At 38.8% G+C, this 20401-nt stretch overlaps 1 protein-coding gene across 1 annotated transcript; it reads right to left on the bottom strand.

The window, feature by feature from the left end:
- Positions 1-1063: 1063 nt before the first annotated feature.
- On the bottom strand, positions 1064-19722 carry cabp7b (calcium binding protein 7b). The gene is made up of 5 exons (XM_079659515.1): positions 18903-19722; positions 2308-2451; positions 2106-2218; positions 1519-1666; positions 1064-1425 (listed from the first exon to the last, which is right to left on the bottom strand). The coding sequence occupies exons 1-5, from the start codon at positions 19009-19011 to the stop codon at positions 1298-1300; spliced, it is 642 nt and encodes a 213-aa protein (XP_079515641.1). The 5' UTR covers positions 19012-19722; the 3' UTR covers positions 1064-1297.
- Between the last annotated feature and the right edge of the window lie 679 nt (positions 19723-20401).

The following is a 20401-nucleotide window of genomic DNA, read 5'->3' as shown; positions in this document are numbered from 1 at the left end:
AATTTCTCAGCCAATACATCTCACTGAGCTCAGCTCTCTGCTTCAAATCAAACCAGTAAATGTTTTAGTCTGCTGTGATTTATTTACAAAGGGCTTTTGGGCTCAGCTGAATGGAGGGTTACCGGCTGTGTCCACATGTCTTCCAAACCCTCTCTTTTCCAGATAACAGTGCTGTTCACCAGTTATTCCAAATGTAGGGCTTCTCAACGTCACAATAGAAACTTTGGAGAAACATACTATTTTCCTGACTTGTTTTTGAATATCACGGGCCAATACTGACAATACTAACATGCTGATGTATAGTAGCACAAAGCGCAAAGTACAGCTGAGCTTGATTTGAACATTACGATATGAGATGTCAGTGAATCACCACAATTCATCCTGAGACACACTCAGAGCATCATCACAGTCATGGGGGTGCATCCTTTGGGAACCATAGATGTCTCTACTACATCTTTTGATAAATCATCCTGTAGATGTTGAGATTTTTCAAAAGAAAACTTAGGTCTGCTGGTGGTTTTACGGAGAAAATCAGGGCATTACTTAAGTCAGTTGCATTGTTTCCCTGGGAGCAATGAGTGTCTGTTCAGAATGACATCCATATAGTTTAGACCAAAGTGATGAACTATCGACTGCCATCCCAAGAGCCATGAAGCTAGCATGGTTAAACAGTTGTAGAAATAATTGTAATATTCTTTTCAACACGTTTGTGTTTTGAATTAATGTGGCTTCTCCTTTTGTTAAGATTTAGGTCACAGATGGTTTGTAAAGATGTGTTACTCTTGACATGAGTTGGACCTCTGGGCTGGAAATACTGGCACTAATACAGAGACTTAAAAGAAAAACAATTACGCTGAGAGTGGATTAAAGCTACTTAATATGCAGCGCATAAACACGTGCGTATTGCTTTATTACTATCCTCAGTAATTTCATTATTGGGTGCATTCCAAACGGCAGACTTCTCATCAACAACATTAATGGTTTGATAAACACAGACACATCACATCTATTACGAAGCACATACTTCTAAAGTCTGCTTTCCAATATAATGTCTTCAAAAATCTGATTCACAACCTATACCGATACTAATCAGCCCTTGAAATGCCTTCTTTTTTTTTTTTTACCAGGTTATGCTACAATTTGTGGCAATATAAAATCGCTGAATGAAATCATTGCACCTATTACAGAGAGAAGCTGTGTGTTGAAAACATTCAACAAAACCATACAAGTGTTTTGATTAATGTTTGATTTCTCATTGTCCGTTCTTAAGTATCTCTGTATCCAGCTGGAGGCGTATTTACTTCATTCCTCTGCGGAGCATTTGATTTGCTGCAATGAGCATGACGCTGATGATGAATGCAATGGCGAAGGCACAAATCAGGCTTTTACGCACACATGTGTGTTTTTCCTGTTGTGTTGGGCTTGCTGGGGAAAGATTTAAAAGACAAAACATTAGCTTGTCTGAGAGTCTCAACAGAATACAAAAAATGTAGGTAATAAAATGTGTATGCAACTTACTGTCTATGTCCACGTGGGACTCTGGGCTGTTCAGGTGGCTCTCCTCTGTCATGATGATGTTCTCAATGTCCTTCATGGTGAGGTGGTCGCGGAAAGTATCGTAAAGCAGCCTCTTCAGCTCATCCACAGTCAGTTTCTGCATGTCACACTGGGGACACATAAAACACCAAGAAAGGTCTAGTTAGCAGCGGAAGACCTTCTGTCTCAGAACACCTCAGTGACGCAAATCAGCTGTGGGACATCAATTAATCGTGGCAGGTAGCGCATGGTGAACTGATTTATTGGATTACTTTATGCAACTAAATGCAAGCATATGAAGACACTGCAAGTGTAGTAATGTCATTAGATCAATACAGTATGTCAAGGCTGTGTGGAAATGTGCTTTTGAGTGAGTCAGGAGCATAATTCGTAATGTAAGAATAATGTTGTTTAAATGATTAGATTTTACATCAGTAACTTCTGTATTGTAATTAGAATTGCAACAGATGGCTTTGTATCAGAAAAACCAGAAGGGAACTAACTCAAACGAGGACAGAGAACAGACAAATGTACACTTATAAAGCACTGATAATGATTACAATGTTTACCTTCCAAAACACTGAATCAAAGTCTGCTCCGTGGAACTTATCCGGCATGCCAGCAGCAGAGAGTTTAGGACCAAGCAATGTGACAAATTCATCAAAGCCAACTTGACCATCACCTAAAGGAAATACAAAGATGTCACTGTATAGTATATGTGTTGGGTTATATGCAACAGGCTTTTGATGAGAGAAAGAGAGATACACATACCATCTATATCGAGTCTTTGGATGATAATCTCCAGCTCCACCTCATTTGGCATGTAGCCCAGCGAGCGCATGGCCATCCCCAACTCCTGCTTTGAGATGAAGCCATTCCCATCTCGGTCAAATACTTTGAACGCCTCACGGATCTCTGTTGGGAGAACAAGGGCAGAAATAATGTTACGTTATGTTGAGAGGAAGGAGACATTGCTTACAATTTCACTATGTGAGCAACAGTGGGTTGACTCAGCTAAAATGTTGATTTGAATTATGAGTTCACGTTTGTTTTAAGAATTTAGAGTGTCTTAAAGCTGTTTATAATTATGTTTGTATGGAATAAAGAATTCAAGCCAATGTAACTCAGAGCCACAGCTCAAAAAGAATAATCCCTCTTAATTTGATATTTGTATGCTTTCGGCAAAGGGAGCAGTACTAATAAAATGTCTTGTTACAAAAAGTATAGTAAGAGGCATGAAAAGGATAAGAAACAATATTGTTTTAATTCCTATTTAAATGCTAAGAGCAGCAGCGATGTGAGCAAGTTTACACGTTTTGTCCGTGAATCAAAATCCTCATTTACTATAGTTAATCCACTGTGTTTTAGACCTTAATTGTTGGTTTTTTAAGCTGTTTAAAACAAATCAATTATCTATGTTCTTTTGTGGTTTGTTTAGAACATGTCCTCATAAGCATTCCTGCTGCCTGAAGTGCACGCCCCAGCACCAAATCCAAAATTGAAACTAGAGAATAATCCTTAAAAATGCATCTACTAATGTTTAAAGGTGGGTAGGTAAGTTTGAGAAACCGGCTCGAGATACACTTTTTGTTATATTCCATGGAATGCTTTTAATATCCCGATAGCAATGAATGTCTTAAGTGCTTTGACAAAAAATCCATAAAAAAATGTCATCTGTGGAAGCCGTAGTACTGTAAAAAGCACGACCAATCATTTTAGCCGCCCCGGCTAAAATAACTGGATGGTCTACCTGCCTGTCAGCCTTCCACCTGTGCACAAACTTATCTCGTGCCCTCATTGGTCATGTGCGCGTTCGTGTGTGTTGGAGGAGGGGCTCTGTAAGGAAGTAGCCGATTTATTCCGGCTGTGTATTTTCAAATTCTAGCGCACTCGAGCTGGTTTCTCCAAAAGTACCTACCCCACCTTTAAGTAACCTTTGCCACTTTTATTGATACTGGGTTTTAGTCAAGGCCGGATTAGTACCTCCAGGGGCCCCTGGGCACTGAGCCCAGGTGCCCATATGGTTAATCCGGCCTTGGTTTTAGTAGGAACAAATGGACTTGGAACTGAGAGTTATAAGCACTACACATTGAACAAATGTCTATAATAATTATTGTACACAGCTATACAGACATTTTCAAGTGTTTATTAGGGTTCTTGTTAGCAATTACAGCTTCAACTAGATGGCTTCTGAATGACGGACAGACAGAGAGAGTCTGCATTTGTTACATTAGATTCATGAATATAGAGACACAGTGACTGTCATTTCACGTTTCAGCGCCACGGAGAGAGAGAGTAGTTAAATATTTCGGCACCGTGGATAGAAATCCATTTTCTGTTAGAAAGAGACAGGTGGCCTATTTAGCTGCACAGCTTCACAATATGTGACTGTGTTTCACAAACTGAGGGACATAATAAAACATCACTTAATGTGACAATAAATTATCTTGACATAGATTTGTTTAATTATTTACTCACTATTCATACAGATATATAAGTACACAGTGCCTTTTCATGCAATACAATAGATAAATAAGATGACTAAAGTATCCAACCATTATAATATTCTGTTACCTGGCCTGTTATATAATCAAATGTTGTTTTTTTATTGATACAAATTCCTTGTTTGATATGTTAACACCTTCAGGCACCTTCACAGCCACATTACCATAACCACAACACAAGTGGTTGTGACAGAAGGCAGTGAGCAGGTTCATGTGTTTATAATGAAATACAACTTTTGGTAAATAATCCATAAACATTGCCATTTGGCACCTTTCCTCACCCTGCATCACGGTATTCTGTTTGAAGTGGTAAAAAGAGCGGTCTCACATCAAAGGCAGAGCACCTCTGCGGCTCTTTTTGATGTAGATCCTCAAATATACAAGAACCTTCAATGCATGCTCAGTAGTCACGTGTTATTAGATGAAACAAGACAAGCAATTAGGAGAACTGTACGAGTAGGATATTAAATGTATACCAACATATACAGTACATGATACAACAATGCTAGCCTGATATACTAGAAGCACGAAAGGTTGAGAAGAACAAATACCTAAATGTTGTATCAACATTATCGACAGTCCTGCCTCTTGGCACTGTAGCATAGCTCAGTCATTTTATGCCAATGCCAACACAAGCTAAAATATCTCTTTATTTAGTCGACATTCATTTGGATATTACTCCTGCACCAATAGCTTCATAGGATCTTAATTTGAACTGTATATGTCTTAGGATTTAGAAGGGACTTTCCTTTAATCACAAGGTTGGCAGTTCGATCCCCCATCCTTAGTGTTATTGAGAGAGACAATGAAGTGGCTCCTGATTGAATTGCCACCCATGGCTCCATTGGTGTATGCATGTGTGTGTCATGTGTTAATGACAGTAAAGTGATCTGGTAAGGTAGAAAGGTGGTATGTAAATGCACTCTGTTTGCTATTTTCCATTTGTATCACGGAGAGAAAGGTAATTTGCATGCAAGTATGTGATAGCACCACCTGTCATTTGCATTCAAGCCCACAAGTAGACAGGCAATGACCATCCATCTTGTTTACATGAATGACAGAGATTAGTTTACTAGTCATAGTCCATAGTGGCAGACTCTAGCCCTTTGGGAACATAGAAGAAAGTGTTGCAAGAGGCCATTCAGGTCCTACTTAACAAGTGACACTGTGTGTACCCACCGTGACATACCAGACAGAGCCTATTCTTCTAAATTACAGCCAGGAGTGCTGCTTAACTTTTGTTATCTTCCTTCAGCATCACCCTAGATTCAATGTCACGACCCCTGGTGCCAGTAACCAATAATAACAATGTGCCAGCTGAGCATTGGCTGTTGTTTTCACAGCCTTAGGTGTACATATAAATATAAAAAACATGAATGCAACCACCTGGGAACCAACTTTCTCTTTTCTGAAAAAGTACACTTCATTATAATCCCATATTTATTCATTTTCTGTTTTTTAAAGATATAATTATAATAATTGACCCTCCTGAAAGTCCATAAACAAAGTTGTGACTCTATTTTCTCTCTATATCACCCACCCTTCCCTGTCACGATTGCTTTTTTACATAATTTACCCCAAAACTTAGTTCTGCTAACACTTGGTATTCATAGAGATGGACTTGTTTGTTTCAAGAAGTTATAGAGGTAAATGTTGACATCTTTATTTGCTATGGGCCCATATTAAAGGTAATTTAAAATGCAATGCAGGAGGTGGACATGTAATTTGAACACCATATGGTGTGTTAAAGTACACAGCCTTCAAAATATGTGTCTGTTACAGTCTCAACAAAAACGGATCCCTTCAACCTTTTATTTAAGTCGTAAAAGCTTTGCAAAGGTATTCATATTTTAATTATTTGGCACTATCATGTCAAATTGTGCATGTCATAGTAAGTAAATCCTCTTAACCTGGACAAACATACATAAACACACAACAGCTGGTAACAGACTTCTACTTGTTCTACTGTTAGACCTTGAATCTAAGTAACCTTGCTGCATTAAAGGTGCAACAGCTCGGTTATCTGAAGTCAGGGCCAGACCGTGAAAATCCTTGTACAGCATGTAATTAGGATTTCTTTGTTTGATTTCCCTGCAGCATCAGGTAATCAAGGCATACATGACTACATTCCTAAGGGTTCATTCTGCTGATAGAGGATGAACAGTTTCAGAGCATTTACCGAAACACCAAAACATATTGCTCAAGTCACCAAGAATATATGTACTGTAACATATTGATTGAAGTACCTCTTTTATGACCAATGTGTCACAATATTTCAGAGCGGCTGTTGCCTTTGAGATAATGGCATTGACTGTAACACTGAGTCAGTGTTCAGAGTCAAGTCAAGGGTAAAAAACACGCTCTGGGTGTAACCACAATGAAACATGTGCTCTAATAGGCTGAACCAATAGGAAACAATTCATTTGGTATATGTGTTAGAAGGATGTTGGACATGGATATCAAAATGAACAATTACAGTCACACAAAGATAACAAATATGACAAGAAAGACAACTTCTGGTTATATTTGTGTTGCTTACAAATTTGCCATACCAAAGCAAGCTTTAAACCTAAGTTAATAACAAAAAAAATGTTTGTCCTGTCTTGTTTCAAATCTGATGGAGGCTGCACTTTGTGGATGGTCCAAAGAAATGTGCATTGAATCGTGAGTGTGTTTCTCGCCTTGTCTGGATCAAGTATTATCTCCTTGACATTTTTGATAATGTGCATTCCTTAAACCCCCAGTGACAGATGCTTTGTCATCTTCAATAGGATTCTGGCGGACCACAGAAGAAACGTTTTGTTTTAGTTTGATGGAAAATAATATATTTGACGCCCTTCAGTGAATTTTGAATTCGAAATATTGGAGGATTGTATCCCTTGAGGCCAAGGTGGGGGAAAGCAAATTACAAATATATTACAGAAAACCATCTATTAAGTTTACTAAATCAAAAGTGATAATGACATGTGGCAATCCAAGAATGACATATTGATTTCCTGGCAGGTTAGACCAACAGATGCCAGCAGATTATTGGAGAGCAAACAGGCATGTTGATGATTATTAGTTATCCAATGTAGAGCGGTTTGTTTTTGCTTGTTTGACCTACTGATTATCAACCACGTCTCTCTCTCATCATCCGGTGTCCTCCTCATCTTTCTCAGCTCACAGTTTACTTTCTGGCCCAATCCCAATTCCCCTGTAAGGACTCTCTGTGACTTGTATTTTAAGGAGCTAGTACACAGTTTGTGACGAGCTTCAATCCATGTGTCCCAAACATCAAAGAGCCCCTTTTTCCATCCCTGAGATCTAAACCCAGGACTTGAAAGTCTGCTGACCTTCCAAGTTAGCTAAAACAGAACATGAGACAGTCGGATCATGCTGACCTTTCTGACTGACCAACAGATGCTGGTTATTGTCCATAAAGGCCATCCAGGAAAAGAGCTGATGCCAAAAAGCTGAACGCTGGCAGTGTTTGTGTCACTAGCAGGGACAAAAAAGCTATTGAAGCCCACTCACCTAATAATTGGGGTAATCCCAAACAATAGCTTTGAGGCAGAACAAGACTGTGGAGACCAGCATTACATTTGGAGAAAAGATACCTCTGTTGTGCATCAGCTTGATTCCCAGAGCCTGCAAATTCTATCTAAAAAGAAGCTCACCAGGTGTTAATGACTCATGAGAAAAAATACTTTTCTGCCAAATAGTGATTAAAAGAAAACACAGGGGATGCAAAGCATATAGTAAATGCCTTTTAAGGAATGAACTGTTAGTGTACTTTGAATCTCTTAAATAACATATTCATAGAGTAATACAATGGGTATTTATTTTGGTACAATAGCACTCTTTGATTACAACAAGTTATTTTGCTTGCAAGACTTTTTCCAAAACTACAGGGCAAATATTACGTTTGTGTCAAAGTTCATATTTAAAGTCAGTATTAGTGTCACTTTTTTCCTGTGCTTTCTAAAAATACAGATGTGTTGAGGATGTCTCTCTTTACCTGATGCTCCCCAGTACTTTACTACCTCCACCTCACCCCACCTGCCATCCACTCCCACCTCATCATCAGCTGGATTTCATCTCCAAACAAGCCAGTATTTAAGCCTCTCATGCTCAAACACTAACTGCCAGATTGTTCTTTGCTGTTCATGCAAGACTCTCACACATTTTAATCAGGACTGACTTCCAGTTTCTGACGCTGCTTGCCTCGGACCTGCCTTACTCTTCTGATTCCTGGTAAACCCACCAGCCTTCTTTCCCCCACCTTGAGATCTGCTTCTGAATCCTTGGTGAGACTACCTACTTGTTTACCAATCTTCTCCATGGCGCAACCAACTTTCTGCCAGTTCCCTGCTTTGTCTGCTTGAACTTTATAGATCCGTTCTCATTACCTGGCCTGCTAGGCTTTAAAGGTGGGGTAGGTCATTTTGGAGAAACCAGCTAGAATTTGAAAATACATAGCCGGAAGAAATCTGCCACTTCCTTACAGAACCCATCCTCCAACACACATGAGGCGCACATGACCAATGAGGGCACAAGATAAGTTTGTGCACAGATGGAAAGCTGACAGGCAGGTAGGCCATCCAGTTATTTTAGCCGGGCCGGCTAAAATGATTGGTCGTGCTTTTTACAGTAATACAGCTTCCACAGATAATGTTGTCAAAGCACTTAAGATATTCATTGCTATCGGGATGTTAAGAGCATTCCATGGAATATAACAAAAAGTGTATCTCGAGCCGGTTTCTCAAACTTACCTACCCCACCTTTAAGTTACACATCATTACAAACTGTTCCATGTTTTCATGTGTGCTGCATTTCGTTTACTTTCTCACGTCCTAACTGAGACACCTGCAGTTTCTGTGAATGTGCTTTGAATGCTTGGAAGGACAGAAAGTACCTACAACATAACTTGTCTGCATCCTTAGTATATAATGGAGAAGATACTAGAACATATAAAGGGTTCATGATAAACAGGGGTCTCCTTAGTTATCTTTGAAGAAAGGCAAGCACTGGCAATGAGAGAGCCAAACAACCATTGTCCAGTTCTCTGCAAAGATTACACCTCACCTTAACGACTTTGACATTGTACAAGAAACTGTAATCGAGTTAATACGGAAGGAGGTAGATGGAGAGGTATCTTTGCACCACAGGAACTTAAGGGAGGAGCAGCACAGCGGCAGTCTCCAGTCTCCAAAGTTACAGGAGGCAAGTGCAGGAACATGACTCGCCTAAATATTTACAGAGGGTTTTGTCTCAAAACAGCAACGGAAAAATGCAAATGAACAATCTTAAATAAAGTAATTAAACCGTGTCACTTGCTGTTGTCGACCTTTCCCACTTAAAAGTACAAATGGTGGGGGTTTGTGTGATCCCTACATTCCTATCAAAGGGCCACTTATTGAGATAGTTAAAGAAAATGGATTAGAGGATAAAAATATTCACTGGGAGATGAATCAGACTCTTTTCATTAAATAAGAGCTCTTCCCAGGTGGTAACATCAATAACAGTATAACGCCACCCATGACATCCTCCTCTCTGATATTGAATGTGGAAAACATGAATCATATTAACCAGGGGCTTCAAACTTAAGTATGCTCTACAACTGAGATATTAAGAGACTCTCAGCAACAAAAGTATAATACAGATTTAGAAAAGATAATATGGGCTTTAAAAAATACCATTACATTGTGAGGAGGAACACTTAAAGTTGATGTTTCTGACTGACTATAAGCCTCAAAATACATTCTGACATCCATAAGAATCAATTAGGGATACATTTCAAGACTATGGATTTACTAGTGTGAATGCTTGAGAAGTAACACTGAAAACCTCCTTCACATACACAGTTATGAATCATCACAAGGACAAGCACTTTGAGTTTTGTTTACGCAAATGAAAAGTGCGCTTATAAATAAAATGTATTACTATTATTATTAAGGCTTTCGCAAAATTGCAAATAGGTGTGACGTTAGATACTCTTACTTCATTCAATTTCAATTGTCAACTGAATTAGTCTGAAATACATTATAATGAATCATGATGCCACAAGGCCATACTTTATTGCCCCTGTTGAGAACACCAACACATACATACTACAAATATAAATCCTCATCATCGCCACAGGTCCCACACATTTCTACCTCACCTTACTTTGCTACTACAGATTTACTGCATTTTAAATGTTCACATTTACATTCAGCACTCACAGTCACAAGAAGTCGCCCTGCATGAGTCCTGCAGCTAAAACAAATCCTGCTGTCAAAAAAGTATTTAAGACTTCTACACCCTACCTGTCTGTGCAGGCAGAGATACAATTATACCTCGACCTGCGGATGTTTTGCACGACTAAATCGAATTATCTATTGCCCTTTCAGGCAGTACAGAATTGACCTCAACTCTTTTTCAATTTCCTGCATTTGCTGCTGCCTCTTGAATCTTTGTCGGTGACTTGAACCTCAGCTCATCTCGCCTCTAAGTTTTATTGAAATATAGTAGTTGGTAAGATTTTAGATTGTCCCCCAAGTTAATCAGTTGAGAGCTGCTTTGAGTCCTAACTCAGCAGCATGATGTTAATTGAACATAGTTGTTGTCATCTGACCGAGAAGGTGAGAGTAAGGACATCACGTCTCATAATTAACATCTTGTACGATTGTTAGATGATGTTGTTGTGAAGATGACAACAGTAATGAGCAGACATTTTGTCGTTCACCACTGAGGAAGCGAACAATGAAACCTTAGAAATTATGTCACAGCATTAAGTGCCGTGTCTTTAGTTGCAACGTTGTTGTTGCTGGTTTGCTGTAAAATTATAAAAAGCTCACGTAGTAAGAAAAGGCATCTGCAGTCACTGTATATCCGGTCTGGCAAACCTCCCTCTGTATGTCTTGTCCCTGTATGTTTCTTTGTAAAGCGACCTTGAGGTTATGAAAAGCGCTATATCAATTCAAGTTATTATTATTATTATGTGTATGGTATTTACAGTAGGACACACATAGTTTGCATATACTTGTCTGTTGCCAACACTCCATTTGTAATCACAAAGGAGACCGCTTCGCATACAAAGTCGATCCGGTTTACTCTCCGCTACAATGCCTGACGTCTGGGGGGTTCTCCTGCTGGCTGTGATCTATAAATACTGTTCACTTCCTCTGTCACTGATGCACTGAGGAGCGGTAAAAGCTCAAAGAGACCTCCAAGAGTGACACTGCCGGAAAGTCACGATTGTTGAGCCACAAAACGAAAGTCTTATCAGGTTCAACACATGTGCACTTTAAGTGTCTGCAAGGTTACTGTGAGTTAAGGCCTATATGTTTTAGTCATTGTAAAATTGACAAGGTTAGATCGAATTTTTAAATAAGACATTTTATATAATTCATGTTATAAAATGGTCTTATGTACAATGTATATTATTATTGTACCATAGTACATGATGTTATTTCTACAACTCCATCCATTACATTGTATATACTTGATGTGCTTTTCATGCATGTATTATTACATCACAAAGTCTTCCTGTTTGCTTTTACTCTTATCAGAAAATTATGCAAATTAACTTATATAGATTTGGAATACTATGTAATAGCATAAATGACATTATCCTTGGTAATCAAACATACAAAGTGAGTGAATGTAAATAAAGGCATTTAGGCAGAACATAGAGTTTAGCACATCCACTGGAGTGGACAGCAGCTGTCCATCAAACGGAAATGTACAAAAAAATACTTTATCAGATATATTTTCAATTATCCCAGCCGTTCAAGCGTAAATGGCTGTACTTGGCTTTGGACCTTGTTGTTTTTAACATTGCTCATTAAATGGGGACACACTTGGCACAGCATAATGTCCTCATAGACATTTTAAAAAATGTGCTCAGTGAGTGTAACGGTCAGGGTAAACACACACAAAAATATTAAATGGGTGTGTTGAACATGAATATTATAGAGATTACTGTTATGTCAAAGGCATAAATAAGTATCGTTAAGGGAGAAAAGGGGATTTTCCTTTCTACTGAGTTATCAAATGCACAAAGTATAAAAATAGTGAATACACCAGAAAAGAGTCTGGATGTGAGATTTAAAGGTCACCTATTATGCAAAATCCACTTTTTCCACATCTGTTATACATCAACATGTATCCCCTCTGTGTTAAGAGATTCTGAAAGTTTCAGGAAAAAAGATTGGCTCACTTTTTCTCCTGATCCATTTATAAGAACCTGTCTGAAAATGAACTGATCAGATTTTGGCCACTTTATGATGTCATAATCGTTTTTTGGGTTGTGTAACCATTAGCCAATCACCAACCAAGGTATCCCCCCCCCCACCCCCCACCTTATCACCTGAATCTCCTCCTAGAGCAGGGGTTCCCAAAGTTGGGGTCGCGAGATGATTCCAAAATAATAATTCTTTTTTTTAATCAATTTAAAAAATATATATTATTAATAATAACGTGTGCATAGACATTTTTCAGGGGTGGGCTGGCCATCTGTATAATTTCCCCACAGCAAGTATTCCCCCTGTTGACAATCCACTGCAGTGTTTCTCAAGCTTTTTCATACCAAGGACCACTTACCAATAATAAAAAACGTTTATGCAGCCCGAACAACAGCCTCTGATCATCAACAGACTTCATGCAATGCTTCATTGGATGCATATATTAGATAATAATCTCTATCTCACTCTTAAAACATCTAAATCTACTTTCAGCATGGATAAATGTTCATAAAATACATCCATTGTTTGTTTTATGCGCTTCTTGAAATCCTAAAAAACACATCGTTTTTCTAGAACAGATTAGAAATCGCCTGAAAATGGTACAAACAAGTGGCAACATGTGTGACGAAGGTGTTGCGCTGGGCTATATCATGCAATCGAAACTTAAGCTCGCTCCATTGCGGAGATAGTCCCGCGAGAGTGCGGAAAACTTAAATTAATTAATTGACAGGGGTCGCCAGTCTCTGTTATTTTGGGGGTCGTAGGCTGAAAAGTTTGGGAACCCCTGTCCTAGAGCACCATTGTGTTCTTTTTAACCAAATATCTCTCAGAGGGGCGTGGGGAGTGGCTCCTAATTTATATTCATCTAAAGCAGCCTTTCCCAAACTCAGGGTTGCGACCGGACCCGTTTTGATTGGGTCGCCAGTTAAATGCATTGCTACACACACACAGCGTCAGAGCTGATGGCTGCGTTGCAAATACAATTTTTTTATAATTTTTGTATTTTATTTTTTATTTTGAAAATGAAATTATGCAATATAGCATTGTATATTGAATGATTTAATTTTCTAAATACAAATAAAATAAAAGATTGTATTTGTATCAGCTCTGACGCGTCCCCCGCGAAAGTTTTTGCGCTGTCTGTTTATTATCTGTTGATTAATCCCGATCGTACATGATGGCAAAAAGACGATACAAAGAGGAGTTTTTAAACGTTGGCTTCACAAAAGCTGTTAGAAATGGAGAGGAGCGGCCTCAGTGTGTTTTATGTGGAGAGGTGCTCAGTAACGAAAGCTTGAAAATGAATAAATTGGACCTGCATCTCCAAATAAAACATCCTCTGCATCGGGACAAATCGAAGGATTTTTTCATCTGCAAAGAAGAGTCTTTCAAGAAGCAGTGTTTTGACGGCGGAAAAGTAAGTCACTCATTTGAATCATTTGTTTTGTGTTTTTGTGAGTTTGTCAGGGTCTGTTGTGAAATTGTTTCGTTAATGCAAAGTTGGATGAAATGCAGACTGAGCCCCGGAGCGGACCGCCAGCTGCGCGCTCTCACGCGTCCTCTACTCACTGCCGCGAGTCCACTACATTCTGCAGCGGCACAGAGCGGTGTTTCAACTTTTACTAGTCTGAAATGTTTTTAAAACGGTTGGGAGAAAAACAGAGAAACAATAACCACAGGAAGATTAGAGGGAAAGTGACAGGCAGTATGAGAAGGAAAGCGAGAGAACGTATCAGCCGCACGGACGTGACTGCTGCAGTGTGATGCACATAGGAATACATATGGGGGTTATCTTTATTCAAGAGCGTGGTCTTTAAATTTGAGAGCATACTTTATTGATTTCACGTTCAGAATATGTATTTCTTTCCCTCAAACCCTGTCCTCACACTCAAATAGTGCCTGCTTGCGCTTAGATTTGATCTGCTTCTGCTCAAACTGTACGCTTGCACTCAAGATATATTTCTGCTTACTGATTTCCTTTGTTCCAGCTTAAAACCTTCTCCTCGCACTCAGGCTGTTTCTGTGCGCTCGTGAAATGTCTGCTCTCAGATTTCTTCTGTGCGCGCTTGGATCTTTTGTGCAGCAACCCTGTCAAAATCCCTCGTATAGTATTGAGTATGTAGTCGCTTTGGATAAAAGCGTCTAACAAGTAACATGTAATGTAATGCGCTATAAATGCGGTTGCCAGGTCCACATTGGGTATATAGCGTACGCCGGCTGGTATTAAAAATCACCCAATAACCCAGCAATGTTAATGATAATATCTTCTCTGTTATTTGCAGGCATTCAAAGGGAACAGAGGGGCACTGAGGGCATCGTATCAAGTCAGCCTCCACAAAAAAAAAGTTAATCAGTTGCCAAGTGTTGGAGTTTATTTGTCTCTCAGAGTGTTTTAAAACAGCTCCGTTCATTTAAAAGTGTTTAAAAAATGTGTGTACATAGTTTTTGATCTAGTGACAAACTTAATGTTGCACTTCTGATAATTTAAATGTGGTTTCACCTGTGATGTACTGTATACAGTTGACTGCACTTCAGTTAGTGTTTTGTCCCTTTCTGTTTACAACATGTTTGTTCTTTGTTCATTTAAAATAGTTTAAAATGGTGTGGACATAGTTTTTGAGCTAGCGACAAACTTAATATTGCACTTTTGATAATTGTATAATTGAAATTTGATTTATACTGTATATACTTGACTGCACGTCCCATGTTTTGTGTATCTGCTTTGATCCTTATTTTTTCTGGGCAAGCTCAAAAGGAAGGTTTTTATGGTGAGAAACCTAATTGCTGCGATGCACTTTTATAATTAAATACATATTTTCATTTACATTTTAAATTCATGGTGTGTTGCATTCTTTGTTTATAACTGTAGATATTATGGAAAATCATGATTTTTTTTTTAGCTTGGGTCCCTTAGGACCACAACATTTCTGTTTTGGGTCTCATGCCGAAAAAGTTTGGGAACCCCTGATCTAAAGTAACAGACAGAGAATCAGCACTTTTGAAACAGGGCTGAAACAGAGGGGTTTATGGGATGCTTCAATGGGTGATCTGTTTGGAATTTGGAGCCAAACACTTCAGAGATATGTTTTGTAAATATCAGAGAACTATAATATATTTAGGAAAAACAGTATAATAGGGGACCTTTAAACAGCTCAAATGTGTACTCATATGCACTGTTAGAAGAGGCAGGTTGCTTGCACAGTAGTTTGAATCAATATCAGCTATGATAACAATAATAATGATTATGATAACATGCATGACACAAGGACAGAGAACAGAGCAGGAAGCCGTGCCACTAACCTGCCCACCCAGACAACCATCTGTTCAAAAAACATTGCCTGGAAACCGCAGCTCCATTAAGAGATGTGAGTACTTATCCAGCCTCCCTAAAGCTCAGCCAGGATAAATAATAGTCTCTCCATCCAGCGCAAGTGCCTGTCACCCTGAGAGATTTCTATAAATATTGCAGCCGATGTCCAATACGGTTATGGTGAACACAGTAAATATTGCAGAAATTATTGTGATGCACATAAAATGAAAGGTTAAAGATCACAGTTAGATTTAAAGATAGATATGATATGATATGGAGTCTGGAGCATGCATCTGGAATAATTATCCAGGTTTATTGGTTGATTATAATTATTCCATGTAATTGTGATGACATTTGAATCACGCTGGTTGCAAAATACTTTGTGATGAGACAATACTTATTTAATGTGCCAGTGAATTATTCTCTGTTGTTGATCTATTTTGATATGACAAGTGCTTCCCTTTGTTTTCTATTCTGCAATTCACGGTTTCTTTAACTTTAAATCGTCAGGATTGCTTTTTAAAATCTTACCAAAACATATCTCATCATAGCAAACTAAGTCTTTGATTGAGGGACTGATGTCTTGCAGAAAAGTTTACGGGTGTTACGGACACAGCCTTTTTGAGAAACTGCAGCAGATAGAAGTGTCTGATGATGCTTGTGGTTGGTAACAATGCCTTTTTTTAGTAAAAGTGGGATGTGTGTTTGTTTGCTTGAATCTCTCACCCCTACTCTGTTCACCGTTGTTTAAATGTGGCTAATTTAAGTCACCCTTAAATCAACCTTCAATGTATTTCATATTCACTTATACCACTAAAGCTTTGAATCCTTAGATATGCAGCACCTTCACCACCAATTATATTTGTATAACTTTCGGTAAGATTTGTCATTCTTCACAATTACCTCTGATGCTGAAACTGAAAGTATTTAGTCTGTTTAACGACGGCAGTGTGTTTCACGTACTGTCTGTGGTGTGTGTCTTCCCACAGTCACAAGGTCCTTTTGTCCTTGCGTGTTGTTTGTGTCAGTGGGCAGTAAAATGCTAGACCACAAGTCTCCAACAAAGTCACCAAGTGTCAGCCCTGTTGATTTAATCACAGAGGCCACAGAGATTTGTGCTGAATTTCATAGAAGGTTTTATAGTATATTCTTAGAAAATGTGTCTACAATTATGACTGTGAGATGGATATCAAAAGATGTCAGAGTTTATTGGAACCGTCATATTAAGAGAAGTTGCAGGTAAAATGATTCAGGTAAAAGTAAATATCAAACTATATTTGAGGGTAAAACCAAAATGAGGTTTCAAAACAAAAGTAAGGGAATTGAGACCAGACAATAATAACTTAAATCTTACATTATTGTAGAACTGCAGTCATTTGGATTTAATGCGTGAGAATATTTGATCTTGTCTGGATCTATAAAGTCAAAATGAATACTGTGCTCTCTCAAAGCATATTATGTAGCAGTTCAGCGCTGTGTCTGTAATCTGTTTCTAAGCTGTCCACAATTACACTCCATTGTGTATATACACATATATATATATACACCTTGCTAGGAAAAAAGCTATTATCATAAACATGATTAGGGAGAATAATTACATGCGTTGAGCAATTAGGGAACTTCTACCCTGCAGTAATTAAAGATTTGGGGGATGAAAGAGTATTTATTGGCTGGTTTGCAGACCTCTGAGAGAGGAATTCTCTCTGAGAAGCAGTGGACTACAGTGTTGTTGACAACAGCAGCCCCATACTGTGTGATAAGGTGGAGTAGTAGTGTAAAGGGAAGTCACTCAGTGTGTGGGAGGTTGCTGATTCAGTCTGTCTGAGGATCTGTAAAAAGAAAGAAGCTCATCTGAAAGTCTCACTCATCCCCCAACATTTACAGAGTGCTCTTCAACACGCTGCATGGTGGAGCTGCTCAATGACAAGAAGCAAGGGCTGTTTACCCTGCTGAGGTGTGAGGCCATGTAAATGCAGCAGTGCATTATGCTCAGTGAATCCTCCCTGGGTATAGACATTCACGGTTGAATGGTCTGTCTCCGTGCCTTTCTGAATATTTAATTGCTCTCAATTAGTAAGCTACAGTTTGAAAATATGTCCATTACCTGCATGAAACACACAACAGTCTGTTTGACTTGTTCTCTCAATTCTTGTTCTTCCAAAGCCAACCTTTTAATTGAATGAATGTGGTCATGGCAGACAGTGGATTTTTTCAAATGTCAAATGAGGGTCTTATGGAAGGGCAGCCAGCCACTTGTGGGTCTGTGCAACCTGCTCACAGAAGGAGAGGACATGGAATCCCCTTTGCATAAAAGACATGGGGATATCAAATCTGATCTGAGTTATCTCTTTATTGTACTCTGCCTGGCTTCACCCCACATCAACGCCAGCTGTGCTTTCTCATTGTGAACCATTTGCCAAAACAAAACCTTCGCTTGAATAGCTTTGCACTTCAATTAATGTAGCAAAAACAATCAGAATGTTCCAATTAATATTTTAGATTAGAACAGCACTGTGCTATGGGTAGTTGTTTTTACGTATTCTTACAATTCAAAACGTCTTACAAGAGATTTAATCAGAGTCAAAATAAATGTATCTCACATCTTAATAGTTTATGTGTCATACATTTCCTGGAAAATGTGTTGTAATCTGCATTTGTATAGTTATAAGTTTGCCATTCATCACATCCTGTTTCTTCATTCCGCCTCACATTTCAAGACTTGTCTCCTTGAGTCTGAAGGTCTTTTCTCTTGGCTTAAAACAATTGCCGAAAACAAGTGTATCCCTTTGCAATTAAGTCTTACAGTTGCCATGGATATAGTCAGGCGATACAGCATTGTATAAAAAGATGACGTTACTCACAAGTTAAATACAATGTTCCATGTATGGAGCCCTTGGCATGTGTTGGATGTCCTTGGAAATCATAACTATTTATGTGCTGTTTATTGTAACTATCGTAGTGTCTTTTGTATTGATGCAAAATAAGGAGAAAAGAGATTAATGTTGTATTTGTTTATCTTTTTGCCAAATATCAGAAGCAAAAACATGAACCAAAAGAAAGACAAGATAAGGGGTTAAAAAGGTGAACATAGCATGCAGATTGTCTTTGTTTCCCAGATATTGTGGAACATTTAAACTCTAAACCTCGTTAACAATATCTTATTGATCCTTTTTACAAGCAGACCCACAGTTTAGTGTACATTCAGATTTGTAGATGTGGAAAAGGAGCGCACACCGGCTGGAGCTCTCCGGGGTCCTGTAATGGTTTGCTTAGATACAACAGCTCTTAAAACATGACAGTAAAACATGCAACCAAGTATAGAAAACAAAAAAGAGTGCTCACCTTCCACCTCATCCTCAGGCAGGATAACAGGGGTCCGGTAGGAGAGGACATCTGGAATAGTGCAAAGTCCCTTGTACATGAACCTGGTGGTCACAGCACGCACAGGCATTTCTGCGAGGGAAAACCAACTGGATCGCGATCTTCATATATCCTATCCGGAGTTTAGAGACAGACCCTTTGCTACCGACCTTGATATGCACAAATTCTCAGGAAAACCTCCGCAAAGTTCAACCTCTCGTCGCGTTTTTCTTCTTCTCGATAATACTAAAACCACCTTGCGCGGTTCTCCAATAATGCAGCTTGTAAATCGCCTTTGGTTTCAATGCATAGCCTGTAGCAGGTTACTGCAAGCAAGATGTGAAGCATGGAAAATACATATAAAACTTTTACTTAACAGCCTGATGACGATTGTATGATATGTAATAGGCATTGGATGCGATCCGATAGATGCACGTGCTACTTTATCATGTTTCTATCCACGTGTAGCTCCTGCAATAAAAACAGAAAGATGATCAATTAAAAAATATCCGCACTAAATCTACCTTTTCGCTGCTGGTTCCACTGAATCCTACAACGCGTGTTGTTCTTCCAAACTGTCTACTTCCGACACAATCTCCCTCACTTTACTTCCCCGTTTCGGCATCTTCTTTAAGAACCAGTGACTCGATGTTACAAGGTAAAACGACAGCACTGACGAGCTGATAGGCTACTATCCGTTAAACGAGGTGCAAAGAAAAGATCGTAACATTTATTTTTTCCCTGGAAAGCAGCTTCAAGGGAATCCTAGTGATCCCCCCCCCCTCATCTGATACAGACACGAGACAGCGATCCTCTCTCTCTGCAGTCTGCTCCAGTCTCATTTGGCACACACACACACACACGCACGCACGCACGCACGCACGCACGCACACACACACACACACACACACACACACACACACACACACACACACACACACACACACACACACACACACACACACACACACATGGATAAACAATGTAACGAGATTATCTTATTATTATCATTTTCTGCACTATTCCAGACTGTATGGTCAATGTTAACACGATAAAAAAATACATTTGGGAAGATATAAAAGCCTTCATGTTTACATAATACATACAAAAGTGACAATTATTGCAACAAGTGAGGCACAAATGGAAGGTGAGGGACTGACTCATACTGAAACATCTATAATGATAAGCCTCAGGCGCCAAGAGAGACTTGGTTTTGAGAGACTTGGATAAAGGGAGCCCCCATCAACCAAATCAATTATTATTATTATTATTATTAATAATAATAATAATAATAATAATAATAATAATAATAATAATAACAATAGTAACTTTAATTTATATAGCGCCTTTCATCAACCCAAGATCGCTTAACAAAGAAACATATAAGGAAAAAACATAACACAGGGGGCAGAAATGGAAGTGTTACATTGCAGGGGGGGGAGTGAGTAAATGTTGGAAGGCTTTGTTGAACAGGTTAACAA

Source organism: Notothenia rossii, assembly GCF_949606895.1.
Source record: "Notothenia rossii genome assembly, chromosome: 11".
NCBI lineage: Eukaryota > Metazoa > Chordata > Actinopteri > Perciformes > Nototheniidae > Notothenia > Notothenia rossii.
The sequence above is the reverse complement of the archived record's forward strand: the minus strand, read 5'-3'. Positions and strand labels throughout refer to the sequence as shown.

Excerpts from the sequence above, each read along its gene's own strand:
- cabp7b (XM_079659515.1), bottom strand. The coding sequence starts at position 19,011 with ATGCCTGTGCGTGCTGTGACCACCAGGTTCATGTACAAGGGACTTTGC. Across the intron at positions 2,452-18,902 it reads GCCTGAGGATGAGGTGGAAG|AGATCCGTGAGGCGTTCAAA; the intron begins GTGAGCACTCTT and ends TTCTCCCAACAG. Across the intron at positions 2,219-2,307 it reads CCAAAGACTCGATATAGATG|GTGATGGTCAAGTTGGCTTT; the intron begins GTATGTGTATCT and ends TATTTCCTTTAG.